General features: G+C 30.9%; 1 protein-coding gene across 4 annotated transcripts in view; it reads left to right on the plus strand.

The window, feature by feature from the left end:
* Window positions 1–11,248, plus strand: part of LOC113378125 (insulin receptor substrate 1-like) — a 204,159-nt gene extending 192,911 nt beyond the window's left edge. Inside the window, exons 5-13 of one of the 4 annotated variants that reach the window (XM_026618648.1) lie at window positions 3,549–3,725; window positions 5,394–5,810; window positions 7,070–7,246; window positions 7,449–7,612; window positions 7,687–7,895; window positions 8,615–8,903; window positions 8,973–9,249; window positions 9,323–9,536; window positions 9,604–11,248. In XM_026618648.1, coding sequence (XP_026474433.1) covers window positions 3,549–3,725; window positions 5,394–5,810; window positions 7,070–7,246; window positions 7,449–7,612; window positions 7,687–7,895; window positions 8,615–8,903; window positions 8,973–9,249; window positions 9,323–9,536; window positions 9,604–11,119 — 3,440 coding nt within the window. In that variant the 3' untranslated portion in view covers window positions 11,120–11,248. Of the gene's footprint in view, window positions 1–1,951; window positions 2,042–3,548; window positions 3,726–5,393; window positions 5,811–7,069; window positions 7,247–7,448; window positions 7,613–7,686; window positions 7,896–8,614; window positions 8,904–8,972; window positions 9,250–9,322; window positions 9,537–9,603 lie in introns of all 4 variants that reach the window. The other 3 variants (XM_026618650.1, XM_026618649.1, XM_026618651.1) reach the window with 3 other exon arrangements.
* The last annotated feature ends 8,927 nt before the right edge of the window (window positions 11,249–20,175 follow it).

The raw sequence follows: 20,175 nt of genomic DNA on the forward strand, positions 1-20,175 counted from the left end.
GTCATCATCTACGCGCGCCGGATTGTTTTCCCCGCAACGCTCTTTGAAAAACAATTCCGCGAATTGTATCTATGTCATCGCGAGACACAACGAAATACCGATACCACGACGTGCGTATATGCAAATGAGCTTAAAATTTAGTTCAACATTAATTCTATGTCACTTGTTTACACATAGTGGTTATGTTTATTTAAGATATCTTTAATACACATTTGTGAACAAAATAGTAATTAATGTTTGGTTTTAGAATATTGTATCTATATAATAATACATAATAAAAATACAGATTATTAAGTGAACATTGTTGAACGCGCTAATATCAGTTCTAAACTTCTCTTGTTCGATTTCAGTTATTTTAATATGTCGTAGTACACCTAAGTCTGTTTTTACACGGAGATTGGTTCCAGAAGAATCCGTGTAAAAAAAAACGTGTAAAAAAAGACATTGATCTTATACAAAAATGGGTGATTTGTTCCTAATCTCTAAAACCTATTAAAATTGGTGAAAAACAAGAATTTTTAAGAACAAGAATTAAATTAGTGCTATTCACATTTGCTTTGACCAGTAAAAATTGTTTGTACGCGCTAAAGGGGAATTCACTTAAATCTTTAAGCTAGTGTTCGCAAACTATCGATACTATTGATGGTTTCAGACTTTTTTCTTTCATAAATACTTTTTTGTGATATGAACATACTTCGCAAAAATTTAATTTGACAAAAAAATTTAGGTACATAAAATTTCAAATCGTGCTAAATGAAATAAATTCGTGTAAAAAAATTAAAAATATTCAATTTTCAAACCGTGTTATATCAAAACCGTGTACAAAAAGACCGTGTAAAAACAGACTTAGGTGTATATTGAAATTGATCATTTTACTTTAAAAGTGGCGAAGGATTACTTGTTTCTTAAAATAATCGTATTCTATAAGTATTTTTTTATTTTGCTTTCTTGTTATGTGTAATATCGTCAATGGCTCTGGTCATTAATGAATATTCTTGGTAATTATATCTACATTTCATACTACCAAAACAAAGTGTTGCATTGAGGACACTGTAAAAGAAAGAGTCAGAGTCATAATATATAGAAATCGATCATTTTACTTTAAAAATGGCGAAGGATTATTAGGTTCTTAAAACCGCATTTGCATTCTATAATATTTTTTTAAATTTCAAATCACTTGTTATATGTCAATGGCTCTGTTCATTGACCAATTCTTGGTAATAGTATAGTCATTTTATAGTGCCAACAAAACGTTGCAATGAGGACACTAGAAGAGCCACCGATAGGTTGTTAAAATCGAGGGAACAATATTTAACATTAAAAGTAGGTTATAAAACTATAACGATATTTGTTGATTTTATTACTAGTATGGTATTTAGTTTAATTATCCAAGTCAACAAGCAATTATGAAAAGCTGTTGGCCGCGGACGTCTTAAAAATATTGCACTAAAATGAAATAAATAATTTTTAAGAAAGCAATGAAAATGTGTTATGAATGATGTTGAATATAATAAAATAGATTATTGAAAACTTTTTGAGACAGTTTTAAGGTACTCCTGAAATACCGCTCTGCTTCGAGCCAGGATGATTATTAATTCTTTTTGAGATATTAATTTTAACTTATTAGTGACATACCTGGGTGCGTTTGCTACCTTCTGAATAATTTAAATATTATTGTTCAACAGTACTTTCTATCAGAATATCATATGCCTTATTGTTTCAAACTTTAATTTTCCAATGGTTAAATCTATCGTTTGCTAATCGATTGATTCATCTGGTGATCTGGTATAACAACTACCGGTCTCGTGCCAGCGACAAGCGCGTGAAGGTCGTCATCGGTCCTATTAAAAAATGTAGTTACATCAATGTCGCTTTTGCCAGACGTTTTCGTGTCTGCCACACGCTCTACTGTGTCAACTGTCCCCATTTGATCACATATGACATTTTGCAGTGGACGTGCCACCAACTCAGCAGTTTGGTTCGGCCTCAAAGTCGCAAGCCTCCAAAGAGAGCCATCATTCTCCAACAAGCACACGTCACGGTAGGCCATGATTGCCCTAGTTGTTCGCTGTCGCTTATTTTGTTATACATGTATTTCGACAGTTATTTTGAATGGACATTCACATAAATGTTTCGTGGTGTTAAATTGTGTGGGGTGTTGCTTACCTCAAATGTACATTTTTATTTGTCTCCAGTTTAATATAAGATTTACAGCTATTTTTAATTTGTCTTTTAATTGAATATATGGAAGAAGCTTTTATTGTTGAAAATACTTACTTTTCACATTTATATATGTATATATATATAAAAATATAATTATACATATACATTATATATATATATATATATATATATATATATATATATATGAGTATATAAAATAGACTCAATCTATCAATATGGTCATTTTAGTTATGACTGAACGCTCTTCAATGAAAACAACAGTATATTATGATATTTATGAGTATGATTTCATTCCAAAATAAATTGATTTTAAATTTATATTATATTTTTAAAATGAACAGATTGAAATGCAGTAATGTATAGATTTAATTTTTTTACATTATAAGTTACACTTTGATTTGTACTAAAATTCAATTGAAGGAATTTCGAATTTTGATTTTGCCTCTTGATGCGAATTATTCGATTTTTATTTTACTGTAGTTGTTTTTTTTTTCAATTTTCGATTGTAGTACATTACGATCATTCACAGAGATTTTCTACATGCAAAACAGGGGCTTTGCGAGGAAATCACTTGCATATAGTTCGGTGTTGAATCGTTTTATGTGTATTTGTACTTTTCATACATTTATCATATCATGGTGTAAAGAAAAGCATCTCTCTAAGCACATTGAAAATTTCACCTAAATGTTTTCGTTGCATTTTTTTGCTGTGTTATGCATGGTGGTTATAATGGGCTTTCTTGATGGTGATGTTTTTCTGTGCATAATACTGATAAATATAATAAAATTAAAATTTTAAAAATATTAAACATTTTCATGTTCAAACATCTGGTAGAAATTTTAATAGAACTACTGTGTTATCCATGTCAATAGTACTATATATGAAGGTATAGACCAGATATTGACATCACATTTCAAGGACACACGCGTTTTGGAATGCGCAGAACTATGCGTAGATAAAAGCATAATGTGAATTATTGTTATATGTTTTATTATAATTTACACATTAAAAATCTTATACGATTTGTTACTCAATACTATGAATAGATTGAGTTTCCTAAATTCTATAATAATAACTTTCAATTACGTTGTTTGTATTTTTTTATCTACGTTATTTAAACTTACATATGTACACACAATTGTTCCAGACTAACACATTAATACAATTACATTGTTACGAAAACGTAAACTTTTTTTTAAATTGTTATTTATTATGATCTTATGTAAAGAAATTGATACTTAATTTTACATAAAATATTATCGATCTGATCAATCACGTAAAGTGGTACAACGTGAAATGTCTTGCGAAAATTACGTATAGCAGTGTACTATAAGTGACGTTTTGTGGCGTTCGTGTTCCCGCAGTTCCTATGATGAATACGACGCGGAACCCGCAGTATTCGTCATCCGGCGGCAACACGTCCACCGCCGGCGGCGGTTCTATGGCCGCGTGGAGCTTCTGCAAGACGTCAACGGCATCTCAGCAGCAACATCAACAGCACTGTCGACCGGCCACTACTCAAAGGAGACATTCCGTCTCAGGTATTATCTACGGCAATTTCTGCGACCATTCTGTTCAAATTCTATTAGGTCAATTCGAATGTCTTCTAAAACAGATACATAGTGATGTTCTCTCAATATGTTTTAAGCCGGTGTTGAAAAATTCCAGTTTTACCCATTTTCGTTTTCTTGCAGATTGTCCATTAACTTAATATAAATTATAATTATATTCCTATTGTTTCACATTTTTTACAATTATAGAGACAAATCCCATCGGTATATTGATTTGTTATTATATATATTCGCATCATAGTTATTCAGTCTTACATTGAATCATATCGTTTGACTATTTACTTTAATCTGGATTGAAATATTTCAAATGACTCATATCCTAGGACAACCGGTTTGAAAAATCGCTTCTATAGTTAATTTATTAAATCTTCATAATATCACTATAATCTAATTAGTTAATATTTAAATAAATAATTCTATATTAATATAGTGTTTTTTTTTGTTATTCTTTTAGTTGCATTCTGCCACACTCGGACATTCAGTAATTGTTTTGACGTTATTAAATGGCAATATAATATGAATGAGCAGTAGATTTAAAGTAAAGTTTATTTACACTGCCGATACCTTAAGAAGTCCTATGCTATAGGGCTAGAAAAAAGCTAGAATAATCTTCTAAACTATACAAGTTACAATTTATTCTATACAGTTTTGTATTTTATATTTCGGACGATTCTATACAAGTTAGAAATTATTCCATACAGTTATATATTTTATTCCATATATGTTTGATTGAATTTTAAAATTGCGTTCGTATCAGACAATTTATTCAGAATTATAAACTTAATTTTAAGTGCCGTTAGTTTAAAATTGTTAATATATTTTATAGTAATCAATTCGACTCAAGACACGCCCTATTTTATTCATAAACTGTAATCATATTATTTAATATGCATAATTGAAATAAATATTTGTGCGAATATTTTGCTTAACAACAACTTATCTGGATCTGAAATTTGAAAATTCTTAATTTTCTACAATTTTTTTTGGGTAAAAATGAAAGTTTATCAGTCATTGATTCAATTGTTTTTTCAGAATTTTAGGTTACGACTTACCTTTAACCGCAATCACTTTCAGATATTTCAGGCAGACAATTTTCTCTGCCATATTTAAAAAATAACATACTAATATTTTGCATTTTTACACTTTTTGAAATGGAACATACATATGTATATGAATTTATTTATATTATCTTTATTACTATTATTATTGATGTCATTATTATTATTTCTTGAGTGTTTGTTTGCTCGACTCAAGTTTTCAAATGTCTATTAAAAAACTTTTACTCAGAGGCGGTCGTAACTATTATGCTTCAGTATGTATGTACATATTTTATTTGAAAACAATATATTTATCGAATTGTGTTGAAAATAATTTATTCTGATACATTTCCAGCGATTCGATTGTGTCGATATTTTGTTTTATTTCGCTATCTTCATCAATCATTTGACGTCGTTCGCTTTTTCGTACCGCGCGCTTCATGTGACGTTTGATATGCTTATTGCTATGCGTCGCCTCTGGGTAGTCAAGTTTATTGGTGGGTACAATACTGGTGAATAGTGGCACGTAGTAAATCATAACATATTACACAGCGGTGTTGCTCTCACCTCATTGCACATAAAGTCATATCTTACTCCACAGCTCATACGACGGTTCAGTGCCATCAGCGTACTCTATCGCTACCGGATGCTGGACGCACTTCTTCGGAAAATCATCATCCTTCTCCTCCCAGTCACAACACTTGTTCTGTGTATCAACAACATCAGCGCACTAAGTCATTACCGTTGTGCGAAGAATCAGCAAAAAACTGCCATAATGATTCAATATCCGCTGCTTCAGTTGGGGGAGACGTTATTTTAACGCAAATTGTCGTCAAGCATAACAACCATTCGACGGCAGGATACAGCTCAATGGAGAGCATTGTTGAGGACCCACCAGTCGAGGCACAAGGACAGATCAAGACACGAAACATCACTGGCAACTCGCCGACGTTGATCACGCGGCGCGGCAGTACCGGTTGTAGGACGCATCAAAAACTGCGCCAGAACACCAGACAGAGTACGGACGCCTTCTTGTACATGCATGCTTTACCCAAACTAGCTCGCGAGCAAAGCATGGGCCTTTAGGCCCGAAATGCATTCCTGCTCCCATATTTTGTCATGAATTTATGTTTCAATTTTCCATTGATTTCAACTGCTCTAACAGGCCTAGCATATAGATTAGTATTTGTGCAGGACATATGTTTGCTAATACGATTGATGAATATGTACATAAATGTAATGATTTATATGTACTAACCCACTATTAACATTTAAGTAACGGCCGGTTGGTTGTAATTTTAAATATTCTTTTTCATGATATGAAAAATATCATATATAATAATATATCCGAATATTTTGAAATAACTTCGGTGTAAAAATGTATTAAAAATCTTTTATAACAAACGGTGGGGCTAGATAATGAATCATTGCATTTACTCGAGCACTTCAATATTATATATATATATATATATATATATATATATATATATATATTCGCTTTTCACAAAAATCTCATCTTCAACTCGCCATATTCACGCATCTGCACCAGTATCAAGCTTTATATTAATTGTTTCATCGGTTATTTTATTTATTATGCATTTCAGAAGATTATTGCATGAGTATAACATAACATGTTAGTAAGACATATACAAACTTATTTTATAAAAATATCTCAATTCCTAATATTATGATAATTTATTAAACATAAAAATTTTGAATATCATTAAAATTATTTGGGAATTGGGCCTTTTTTGATACGTGATAAAAAATAATAATAATAAAAAACTATCTGCAGTTTTTTTTGTATTTATGATATATTTGCAGAATATAATGAAAGTAATTATACTTGCGATCAATTTATCACATGTCATAGAGCTAAAATATATTATATCATTCAATGCTTATTATAATTCTAAAGTAGTTATAATGGGCATTGAATACAAAATTCATGTACCAATATGAATTTATTTAAGTAGGATCTACGTTATTAATTATATTAAACAAGCAGTAGATGAAAGCACGCGGAATAAGTAATATTAGCATTTTTCGGTAAGGGAAATAGGTGCAGACAACAAAATACATGCCTTTCTATTTATGAATGATTATATATTTAATATCAAGTGAAAATAATTCATAAAACAGAACTAACGATTGATGTAGATCAGATTTTTTAGCTTGGTACGTACAATTAAATCTGAGGCTCTACAAAGTGGTACATGTAACATGAAATTGCAACTATGTTAATAAGTATTGCAATTAAATTTTAACGTTCTGCAGGTACAGCAGCGACAACGGGGCGCGAACGTTGCGACAGTTTGCCTTCGCGGGCACGCACGGCCAGTGAATCCGGATCGGTGACTCATGCCAATTCCGTATCACAACAGCAGCAACGCGCCATGTCTCATCGTTCGCATACTCTACATACCAGAGGCCTGAGCTATAGTCCACCAGGAGGTATTTTATGTTAGCTATTCGAAAACAATATTACACATATCTTACAATTAGTATTATTGCTACATTATCCTTTGATTCATTACATGATTTATTTCAATAACAAATTTTATGTTAGCACAATTTGAAACCAAAATATAGCTACCTACTTTACAATAAAATCTTCAAATCAAAAAATGTAATAAGAAAATGTTCTTTTATTCAGCTGCGGTGTCAGGATCCCCAGTGATGAGCCCACCAAGTGGTGCTTGCTCCACTGATAGCGCCGGGTCTTCATTGAGCATTGATGAAACCGATTGCTGTGGACACTCGTTGCTGGAGGATGGTGTTGGCCTCACTTCCAGATTTATAGTGCCTCCAGAAACACAAGTAATAAATTTATTTATATATTTTCCATTTGTTTTATATTCTTATCCAAATGTAAAATGTTGTTTATGTCGCAGGTAATTCCTGAGGAAACTCCCGATGAATGTTGGACAGGTGTAGATGGTTTTGAGGAAGATTATGTTAATACCCGAATTGCAGGATTACGTTTACCATTGTCAGATACTAGTGGTGTTGGCACTAGTTGTAGCGCGGGTACAAGTCCTGCTGACAGACTCGTTGAAAGCGGACCTTACGTTCCAATGTCCCCTGGAACAGCTGGGACTAGGTAAGCAGAACGTTCTTTTTATGAAGATCATCATCAGAAAATCATTAATAAAATATAATTTATTTTTCCGAAAGAGAAATTTGTTCCAGAAAATGCGTTTTGCTTATTTCATTTCTTGGCGTTTCAAATCTTTCTGAATTGTTTTACACTAAAATTGTGTGTATATATGCGTGTTGTGTATGTGAGCTAAAATTTGACCTTTTACTGGCGTTTTCTCAAAAACGGCTTAGCCAATTTCAACATTTAAAAGCTTTTGATAAGAATCGATAAGCACTCGTTTTGATTAGTTTTTTCATAATTTTCATGTGCAACATTATTGGCATCAACATTAATGCCAAAAATCTTGAACCGAGTTTGAAAATTTAAAAAATGTTAGATTGATATCACTGGAATCGTGCTGATTAGTTTTTGGTGAAGATTGGCCTAGCAGTGTTTTTGTAACTAGTAGAAAATTTATTGAACCTTTTACGTGATATATTACTATGAACCGTTTGTCTAATCAAGCATCCTGAAAATTATAGGCCAGAAAATAGTCGTTTAAATATAAAAAATCATTAAAGTTTGGAATAAATAGGTATAGGTATACCCTAAGTTCGTGTAGTTAATTATTAGGAGTAGACGAATAAATAATTGGATTAAGTTGATTATTTGCAACTTTTAGGATGTTCAAGCAACTTGCCTTAAGGCAAAATGTCATTCACACTTAGCATAATTTTCAGTCCGCCACACTATCGACACAGTCGAACATCGTCGATAGCAGAAGATGCACCAGTTGATTATCGATATGTAGGCTGCGGTGGCACTTCGTCGTCTGCCAGTGGTGCAGCGGATTCTGGATATGTACCAATGTCCGGCAATGGTGGTGGAGATTTTAGTTATGTGCCTATAGCAGCAAATCCGCCATTGGATTATGCCGATATGGAACCCGCTCGACCAGCTTCTAGAGCGAGTGTTACTTCTGGCACACCTTCGACCGATTTGCGATTTTCAGAATATCATTTGGAAAAGGTGAGTTAATTAATTGACAGTTTTCAAAATATTTATGAAATATAATGTAATATTTTATTTTTCATTTAGGTTACGTCGTATTTTGCTCCCAGTTCTGATGACGAAGATTCTTCATCGTCTAGGCCAGTACGCGCTTATTCAGTTGGTTCTCGACCGGAACTGGTAGCGCGCAAGAATCACCTGGATGCTCTTAACGCAGAACAAACGGCGAACAACCAAAGCAATGCATCCCGAATTCGTGCATTTAGTGTCGGTAGTCGCTCGAAATTGCAACAACAACAAGCAGCGCGTCAATCGCATTATCACATGCAGTGTCATCATCCACACACGCATATCATGCATCATGGTAAATAATTAAAATGTGCGGAACACAGCCAGAAAAAAAATCCTGGTAATTACTTGCACTGTTTCTTTTTTAGGAGCCGTTCATAACCAACATAGCCGTAAAGCAAGCAGCGCCCCTTTACTGTCTACAAGTTGGGGAGAACGTACGGGTCGCACTCTGCACGGATCAGTGGAGCCGATGGACGATCTCATGGAAATCGATTTCACTCGAACTAATAAGTCTCCAGTAAGCATCAACACCTGCAGCGGCGGTATCAACATCAAGCGCCGACACTTAAAAGATGAAGGGTTTGTGATTGACTAATTATTATTTGTGACGCAATATTTATTATATACTAAATGTTTTCTCGTCTAGGTATGTCGACATGGCATCGAAAAATAGCAGTGCCAATGGGTATGTAGAGATGCGTCCGTTGGTTTCTAGTTCTCCGCCAGATGTTATGTCATCTCCTGATGTAGTTGATGGATATATGGATATGACGCCGGGAAATACTGGTAACGTAAATGCGTCTTCGACGCAAATTCCATCAAGGCAGCGAAACAGTAGCGCTCCGTCAACATCTCCATTGCAACCCAATTGCATTTCCTCCCCAAGAGGTTTATCACTTCCTCAAAATATCAAACAATATACCGGAAGGCAAAATAATCCGCAACAAGACTATATTAATATGTCAGCATCGAGCCCACGACAAGAAAATCGAACCCAACCCGTAGATCTTCCGCGTAAACGATCGCAAGGCACTCCCGAAGGTTATGTTGAAATGTCCTGGAATGGTGGCAGGAAAAATACTAGTCAATTGCCTGGTTCTGCAGATGATTACATTAGTATGTCTTTCGATAAGGTATACAAAAAATATCAGAAAAATTTAAAAAATCATGATACTATTTCTGCACATTCATCACAACCTATCACGATACGAAGCAACCAAACTGATTCGTCCCCCAAGCCCCCGCCTGGTTATTTGCCTTTGGTTGTGGGCTCGAATTCGACAACGCGCCAAAGAAGAGAGTCAAAAGATAGCGGAGTAGTAACTCCTTCAGGATCCCAAAATACCATATTTCCATTTAGTCCTAGTTCTCCCACTAAGGCGTTTATGCCGAATAAACTGTATAATCAACGAAAATGTCAGGTAGATGCGTCTAGCGGTACAGTCTGCTTAGATGATGCAAATGAAGATGATATAAAACCACAAACAACGGTTGAGCCTATTACTGAAAAGGATGAAAAGAATTTACATAATAATTGTAGTGATACCAGTACTTCCGGAAATGACTCAGATTATATAAATTGCAGTCCCGTTAGACGGATGTCGGATCCTTCTGGTGACTACGCTTTAATGCTAACACCAACTGTAGTAACAGGAGACACAGCGATCACTACGATTGTACAGTCGGAGGCCTCAAGTGCAGAGTTCAGACCAATCCACGCTGCGCCTGAGTCAGTTAATTCCACGAGAAAAGTTCCGGAAGTTAGCTCTCCAAAGAATGTTAGTAATGCACAGAACCGACTTTTATTTGAGAGACGGGCTGACATCACTTCAAATAACAATAACAATATAAATAACAACAACAATAATAATACGAATCAGCAGCAGCAACATAAGGAACAGCTCGAAGGTTCTGCAGGATACGAATTGCTGGCCGTCCGTCCCAGTTCTGCGGGCGGCGAACGCATCGTTTCCCGTCCGGGCTCCGTCGGTGGAGAACGCGAGCTGCACTACGCGAGCTTAGATCTGCCGCCCGAAGCAGAGCGTAGTCCGCGGTGTCCTGATGCGCCTCTCTCGGCTTCTCCCAGCCCCAACCCTGAACCAGCGTTCACTTACGCGCAAATTGATTTCTTGAAAAGCGAAAATTTGAAAGTTAAACACTAAAGCTGATAAGTCCTTTTTTATCTTGTACATATGTAATTTATTTTGTTATGTATCATATTTTTAGAAAAATATGGTTTAGATTAGGGAAAATAATTAACAAAGAGATTATTACGTATAATCATAATATTGAACAACAATTGTAGCTTGTACTTATTTACAATAAGAACGTTTCCTTTTTTAAGACTGCCATTTTAGAGAATTATTAAGGTCAATATTGACTTGATATAAATTTCTAGTACTTTTTATTACTCAATAACTGATGAAAATTTATATGATATATTGTGTAGAAATTAGAATTGTATATTCAATAACGCAATAACGAGAAAAAAATGTGTGTCACATTAGATTCTACATTTTTTTAGCTAAAGATTATCTGTTTTACAATACTATTTTGGCCTATTATATGAATTTTGTTCGTTATAATTATTTAAAATATTGTTAATGTTCCACGTTTTTCATAATAAACATGAAATTAAAAAATAATAATCTAGGGAAAAGTATATAGTATATTACTTTCAAAACTTATACTACGAGTTTGAAGTTAATATGGAGGCCACTTTTTTGAAGTTTCGTAATTGTTAGGAAAATTAGAAAAAATATCCTATGGAATAGCTAAATATTTTAGATGTAAGATAATATGAAGTGTTAGAAATATCAGTCGTATAGAAAAATTACTTGTTTTAGTTAAGGTTTGCTTTATCTAGATTATATATGGCTAGATGTATTAGCTAGTATTTTATAATCATAATTATTTATCAAAGTCTGCCCTATTAAGCGACTTCATATGAAAGATTAACATTACTTCAAACAAAAACAATAATATTTAGATAGTTTCATACATATAGACAAAATTCCTACGAAGTAGGACATTTTCAATTAGTTTAAGCAACAGAACAATGCAAATAGATTAAAATCACCAAGAAACTATCAACAATAGTTATGGATAATCAATGGTGATACACCCATATCTGCTAATGTTGGAAAAAGAGTCTTCTCAATTGACACCGGTTTGCCAAGCATTTATTCAAATCAAATGCTCCGAATGCGGACTCATGGATTCGCTGGTCGAATCTACTATTTTTAATATTTAGATTATTTTTTCTATGCATAAGAAATTCCTATAGAAGTATATGTTAACAATATATTCAATCAACTTGAGTATATTCATGGAACAAACTCAACATACTCATCTGTTGAGGTTTGCAATATGAAATATTGAAGTTGAGGCTTTATGTTTTATTGAAAATATGTCTTGTCTTCGAATTGATTTGACAAAATATTTTAATTTTGTTTGTTTGCAAGTGTTTCAGTTAATTGTTAGTCTTTGTTTTAGTTTCATATTTTTGATTAGTAGAGCTGTTTATTTATTTTTTATTTTATTTAAAAGATTTATTATAGATATTGTTATAAATAATTTTGTGTTAGAATTAGTTTGATAGACTCCAGCACAGTTGTTTAATGGCAAAACGGTATATTTCAATCCGTGTTTTATTAATAATTTTATTTTAGAAGAGTCATTAAATGGCTAAATTCACCTATTTGTTGGCTTTAATGAAACTTTATAATTAATAAAATATAATTAAAATATACTCGTAATTAAAATAAACTATTGTCTAATTATAAGTACTAACCTATGTTGACTTGATACATAATTAAATATGTCGTATGAACTATAATGAACTAGTCAAACTCTACAACTAACATATATAGTACTAAATCACTACTGTTTTGGCATAGAAAATAAAATAAGGAAAATTTTCATTTACTGTTAAGGACGATTCACCATGATTTCTTAATTATTTTAACATATATTAAACTATTAAATAAATAGTTGGTATACCGTTTAAATAATAGAATATACAATTAAGCAAGAATACTAATACGAGAAAAATTTTGTTGCTTTTTGAATCAAGTTTGATTCACTTTATTTGTAATCATAACAGCTGTTGCAGACTATTTGTTTAGGAACAGCCAAATCAAAAAAAAATATGTCCAACATTTTTTAATTCACTGTCAGTTGTATTTTCTCTCAACGCAATTACCCTATATATATATATATATATATATATATATATATATATATATATATATATATATATATATATATATATATATATATAAATATGAATTAAATATTACTAAATATACAGATACACATACTTTAAACATCTAATTATGTCTGTTTACATATACGCATTACATACTAAAAATAATATGTTTTATAATAACCTAATAACGAGAAATGTTATAAAAATACAGAATTGATGAAACCTATGTATACTATTCGGCTGCTTAAAGTAATACAGATATTAGCATTAAAAAACAATATTTTCTAACAGTTGCCTATGTACCAATAACTGTATTTGAGCTAATGTAATATTTTTCTTTCTGATATGTGCCTTTGTAATATCAACCTAGTTTGAAGTACCTATCCATATTTATAAAAAAGTATATATTTTACAATTATCTCATGATAATTTAATAATTGGTAATGTAGAGGGATTGAATGCTTCATTGATGTTAATTATTTATATTTTTCTGAGTATATCATTTGTTGTATGTTTGTAATTTAAGACTTGTACAAATATGAATGTAGAATGAATCTTAAGATTTATTGAAAATATCTTCAGTGTGTGGTTTCGAATTAAATTGATGTTGACGCAACATTCTTGTCATCAAACATTTTTCTACTGACAACTAAAAAATTTAATGTTATATCATACTTAAATCAATATAATTGATTAGGTCATGATTATGTAATTATAATTTTTTATGATAGCATATAACAAATTTAAAATAATAGGAAATTCAAAAAAAAAAAAGATTGTTATTAAATATCATCTCAATTTGCTATGATAAGTATACTGTAAATTTAATTTTAAAATGAAAGTGGTGAATGAGTGTTGTTACTTGAATTTTCTATTTATTTGAATTATTCATGATATATTTAATATCCATATTCTATTCAACGATATGATTATATGTTTATTTATTATACATGTAATTATATCTTACAACTAGATTTAAAACATCTACTGTTATTGCTTCATATGAATACCTGTTATAATAACTATTACAACTTTGTGCATAATTTATTTATAAAATAATTTTAGCGACCTGTTTCATTATCATATTGCTTTTCATTCATCCAAAAAGTATTTTTTTAAAAAGGAATAATTTTTATATAACTAACTATTGTAATTTTGTAAATATGACACTAATTATATGTGAAATTTTTTTATAAAATGAATATAGCCCATATTAAACTTAATTTTTTACTTATCAAAATAATTTTGTACAAAACTTTTAGTGTCTTCAAAAAAGAATAAAATATTTTTATTGAGAGAAATATAGTACTTTTTGGATGTATTTTTGGCAGAGTCTACTGTGTTTCAAAGTTATTCCATTCAGTGAGAATGTATCTATTATCATTAATATAAGGCTAATAATATCTCTAATTAAATTAATATCATGCATTTGTACATGAAGTGTATATATATATATATATATATATATATATATATATATATATATATATATATATATATATACATATTATATATTATATATGTACAAACACTTGTTATTAGTAAAATAATATGAAATTCTGGAATATATCATTCACGCATATTATAAATTTGTGGTGTTTTTATTTTGTTTGCTGAAGTTGTGGACGTTATCAGCGATTGATTACGCATACAATAACAAATTAGTATCATCCATAGACCTTATAGGACTATGTAGTATAAGGTCTATGGTATCATAAAAAATGGAAAACTCGGAGATATGACTATTTAAGCAGGGTTCGACACACTGGAAGGAGTTGATTTCAATCATTGGTATCAGGCTTTTTTTTTTTTTTTTGAACAGCAATCAGAACTTGAGAGTACTATAAGTTGTTGAGCTGATTTGATTTTTAAATACAGATGGCAACCCAAACAGTGGTCCTATCTATATGTGATGTATACGGTTCTACAGATGGCAACCCAAACAGTGGTCCTATCTATATGTGATGTATTATTATTACATCTTCTGTAATAGGGCGAATATTCATTGATGCAGCAATGTCGGATCACGGGCTATTTTCACTTGGTAACATGTTGCAATCTATATTATCAAGAGAAAACCGTTGTCACTATTGCCTCACAACTGGCTGCTCAAAGTCGTATCGAACCCAGAACTTCTAATTCAGGTCCAGTCATTCTAGGTAATCTGTCCGACAGAATCTAAAATATTTTATCTTTTACTAAATTAAATTAAGATTTTGTTTTACGTTAACAAGAGTTTGAATCGAATGTTCCATGAACGCGTTGGACATTCACTGTACCGGTTTATTTTATCTATTACCATCAAACAATAAGCAAAAATTTCTACTTTGTATAATTTTTTAAGCTTCTTTGTTGATTGTTTTTTTATATATTAGAATATATATATATATATATATATATATATATATATTTTGAAATATGTGAGTTTGGTGTTGATATATATTTTGATGAGTTATTTAGAATCGGGCAGTAACACCAAGTAAAGAAAAAAAAACTAAAGTAGTTTTGAAATACTTTATTTATCCATACGTTTCGGTCTTCATCGAGACCGTCATTCAGTGGAAAAAGAAATTAATTATACAAAAATACACTGGTGTTACTGCCCGATTCTAAATAACTCATCAATATATATATATATATATATATATATATATATATATATATATATATAGCTGTGTGTGTCACTTATCACCAAAAATTACCATTTCGTAGTCAAAAATGATCATTTCACATATGTAAATCGAGTCATATCGTATCTATTAAAAATAAATATCAAATTCAAAATTTTCAAAAATATTAAGAAAATAAATTTTAACATTTTGCTAATTTGTTTGAAATTCAATATACTTAATTTTTTTTTTATCTATGCAAATATTTGAATTAGATGAAGCGATAATGATAACACTGCGCGACAAAAATGGCACTTTTATTTTTTTCATCGAACTTTGAATTGCACGCTGATTTCAAATATACCTTCCGTTTCTTTGTAACGCTCTAGTTTTTGAGTTTTAGGGGACTACCCCAATTAGTCATTTCGGCTATGATTATTGCAGTTTCAGGAATAAATAAGTGTTTTATCGGCTGTTTTTGGTATGGCTTCGACTGTAAGACGTTGTGTGCAATTCAGATAGCTTTTGTTACATCTGTGATTAATGTTTTCGACAAATACCGGAAACCTATGTCAATCTGCGTAACGACATCGTATTTTAACCACTTTAAAACTGAATGGCGCAATAAAGATAAAACATGGGTTCTTTGTACTATGTGAAAAAATTGCGTAGTGAGTTTACGTCATTATCCAGAAGAAAAAAATATATAATTTTTATACCCCCGTCATGTAGAAAAAACCTCAAAATCACTACGACGATTGTTTCTTCTATGTGGTAAATACCAATGAAATAAGTTCAGACAATAGAAGCAAAGGATCATAAACCACAACCCCAATGGTATGGAGATCTACTTAAGATCAGCTACACAACCCCTATCCGTGCTAATGATAAACAACCTAGAACATTCACATTTCGAACCAAGTAATGGATGGACCAACGTTAAAGGAGAAGACAGGAAGAATTAAAAACTGATATATTTGATTTGAACTTATTACCTAGACTCTCATTTGTGGTAAAATTAGTATATTGGCATATCTCAAAAACTAGATCTGGTTAGCAAATTTTTGTTACTGTTTTCGGAATCAGCATCCTCAAATTGCTTAAAAACCATCATAACATCTCAGGAAAAAAATTTCGTGTCGCGCAGTGTAATAGATGATGAAATCGAAGCAAAGATTTCAAGATAGGTTATAAGAACTTTATTTCGAATGAATTAAAAAAAACGTTGATATGGAAAAATGTTTTGCATAAATTTCAAATAGTAGTGGAATAATTTTAAGTATTCTTTACATTTAATTTCACCGCTTTTTATGGCTTTTTCTTATGCAGTTTCTTTCGGAATATCTGTAAAAAAAACAGCTAATCTTATAAACATTTATCATGATTGTGCAAATTATTTCGACAGAATAACATGCCTATGTTGTTACTATTACTCATCAGAGTAACCCAGCCGAATGTTACATTTCAAATGATATATAACAAGAAAATCATTTTACAATAGAAACATTTTTCTATAATTTTGTTTATTTTGCTTAAAATGAAGTAAAATTTGACGTGTGACTATGATTCACGCCATTCACTTTTCCAGAAACAAATGACTCAAAACAACAGCTGACGTCAATTTCTTCTTAATAATACAATGAATGGTGGGAAAGTAACCCAATGAAGATATTCAAATAATGCGTAGTAATACGATGTAAGCACAAATAAACAACACATACATATTATTCCATGAAAAAGGTTGTTTAATGATTGATCAAAGTGCAATTATAAGTAAATGCATTCATATAGATATAATGATATGGAAATATTTGGTTGGAGAATAAATTACAACTAAATATTCTTTATAATTATATTAGCTTTTAGCTTAAGATTTATAATTATTACATCAGCTTGGCCTATGCCCGACAAGAGAACGTAAAGTTAATTTTCATATTTAAATTTTTACTATTATTTCTCTTCTTTGAGCTTCATTAACTATTCAATTTAGTCAGTAGCATTTTGCGGGTACTTTGTTACCTAATTAGTGACCAACATGGTAATTACCATTATTAAATAGTATTGTAGTGAAAATTGCAGTTTGGTAGCTCACTGGTAATTTGGTAATTCACTTACCAGCACTACTAGTTTTATATTTTTGTGAAAATATTATTAAGGAAAATTTTCACATATGGGATAAATCATAAGCACTGAGGTGCTTCTTGTGTTACAAGTTTTTGGACCTAGATTGTGATATTTACTTCATAGAACTTTCAGCAAAAATGCTTTTTATCTATAGTATGTGAGATTGCAAATTTTATATTTTGACAAAATGCTGTTTTAATATAAAGACCCATCGATATATATTTATTTATAATAAGTTGATATTTATTATTAATTGGTAGCCTCCTTATTGGCTTAATGTAATTGTGAAAACTACGTCTTATTTTAGTTGGAATTGCAATGCATTGCGTCTTAATCATATTTCAATAATTGAATAAGTAGATTATACTTATTGTTCAAAATTGTTGAACAAATTATTGTTATTAATAGTAGTACAATATATTGTTACAATTGCGAATCATTTTTGTCTTTAATAGTATGAAGTTAGTTATTTTAAAATTATATTATTGTAAGTTATCTGTGTATACTACTATTATCGTAGTAAATTGCGTTTAATTAATTCATTTATTTATACGTTTGTAATCAAGTGCAATATTTTGAAAACATAGATATGACTTAGAAATCTAATAATAAATTTATTTACGCCATATTATTCTCATAACAAGCAGTTAAGAAACGTATTTTTAAAATATTTAATTTATATTTCCTAAATATTTTCTAATATCCACTGCACAATCAAATCTTCAAAAATATTTGCGAATTAACGATTTCCCAGAATTCCTGTACACAAACAACAACGCAAATAACAAATACCCACGTAACAACGTAACAATATTTTGAAAGTCTTCGCGTCGAGTGCATGTGTTTTCATCCTTGTCTCGCTCATGCTGCGCACGTAAAGAGGAAAGAGAACGGAGTGTCAGAAGCAGTTTGTTGTTGTGCGTCGCATTGGCTTTTCATTGACCTGGAATGCACGGATATAGTGAGACAGCTGGTTACATCCAGACTGGTTACATCCTTCAATTATAATAAAAATTTATTTCCTGTTTCAATTTTTAATTTATTAAAATTAATATTTTGAAACATACTAATTTTATAAATTTTAGTCACTTTTTAAAATATATTTACACTTCATACTATTTATAATAATAATAAATGGCAGTTATCTAAAAAACATTCAATTTGTAATGATCGGGAGAAATGGTGATCAGTTTTTGGCAAAGGCAGGTCCGGCCATTTAGAAGATACAGAGCTAAATGTACAAAAAATGACAGTTTTTGAGAGAAATAAGCATCCTATCAAAAAACTTTCTGCTTGTGTTGACGAATTAATTGCTTTTGAAAAAAGCATTTTTTCATTTCAATTTTTTTTTGAATATCGATAATAATTGAGATTTCAGTTTTAATTCTAGTTAAAATTCTAAAGCTCACTTATATAATTTAAGTAAATAATTTTAACTTTGTAATTCAGTTTATATAATTCTTATAAACATTAAACGATATTTCGGAATTTATAACAATCTGTTTGACAACATTTATTATTCCTCGAACATTTCGTTACAGTACGAGAAGTTCCAGCAATTTGCCTTAAAGCACGATGCCATACACCACTAGTTAATTATTTTTTTTATATGTGCGGATTCTTTAAGAAATTTGCAAACGTAAATGGAGTCGTACAGGACAAAAGATTAAGAAGCCCTGGATTAGATAGATTAGATACTGTTTATATTTTAATAGCCAATATTTTTTAATAATATCTTGTTTTTTTATGGTTATTGTTTCAGTATGAATTTTAACCAGTTAAAATGATCATTAAATTACAATTTGAACTGAATGTGATATCAACAGCATTTATCGAATAAAAAATTATGTAATCATCATTCATCAATTTAAAATACAATAATATACATACAATTATATAATTATATGGACATTAATAAGAAATTATATAACGCGAAAAGAAATATACATATATTTTATTTTTGTATAGCGAAGGAAATTCTTTTATGCACCCCAGACCGGTGTTTTGTCTGGGTATGTCGGACTCAATACCGCCCTGGTATAATAACGACTAAAACTTCCGCTTTGCCCTTGCCTCTGGTCCCCACGGAAACCACCGTTAGGCATTATTCGTGGGAGGAGGATCCAGAATGTTATAATTTTTAACTTAATTTTATACTCATCTTTTCAATGGGCAAAGTCTCATTCGCCTTTTCTGTAATGTCCGTAAGATTGTATTCATATTATTGTATTTTAGATTGCTTAGTGATTACACCAAGTACCGAAACGTTTAATTG

Source organism: Ctenocephalides felis, unplaced genomic scaffold (genome assembly GCF_003426905.1).
Source record: "Ctenocephalides felis isolate EL2017-DRISC unplaced genomic scaffold, ASM342690v1 CF-g0.4_SCAFFOLD_01886, whole genome shotgun sequence".
In the NCBI taxonomy this organism is placed as follows: Eukaryota; Metazoa; Arthropoda; class Insecta; order Siphonaptera; family Pulicidae; genus Ctenocephalides; species Ctenocephalides felis.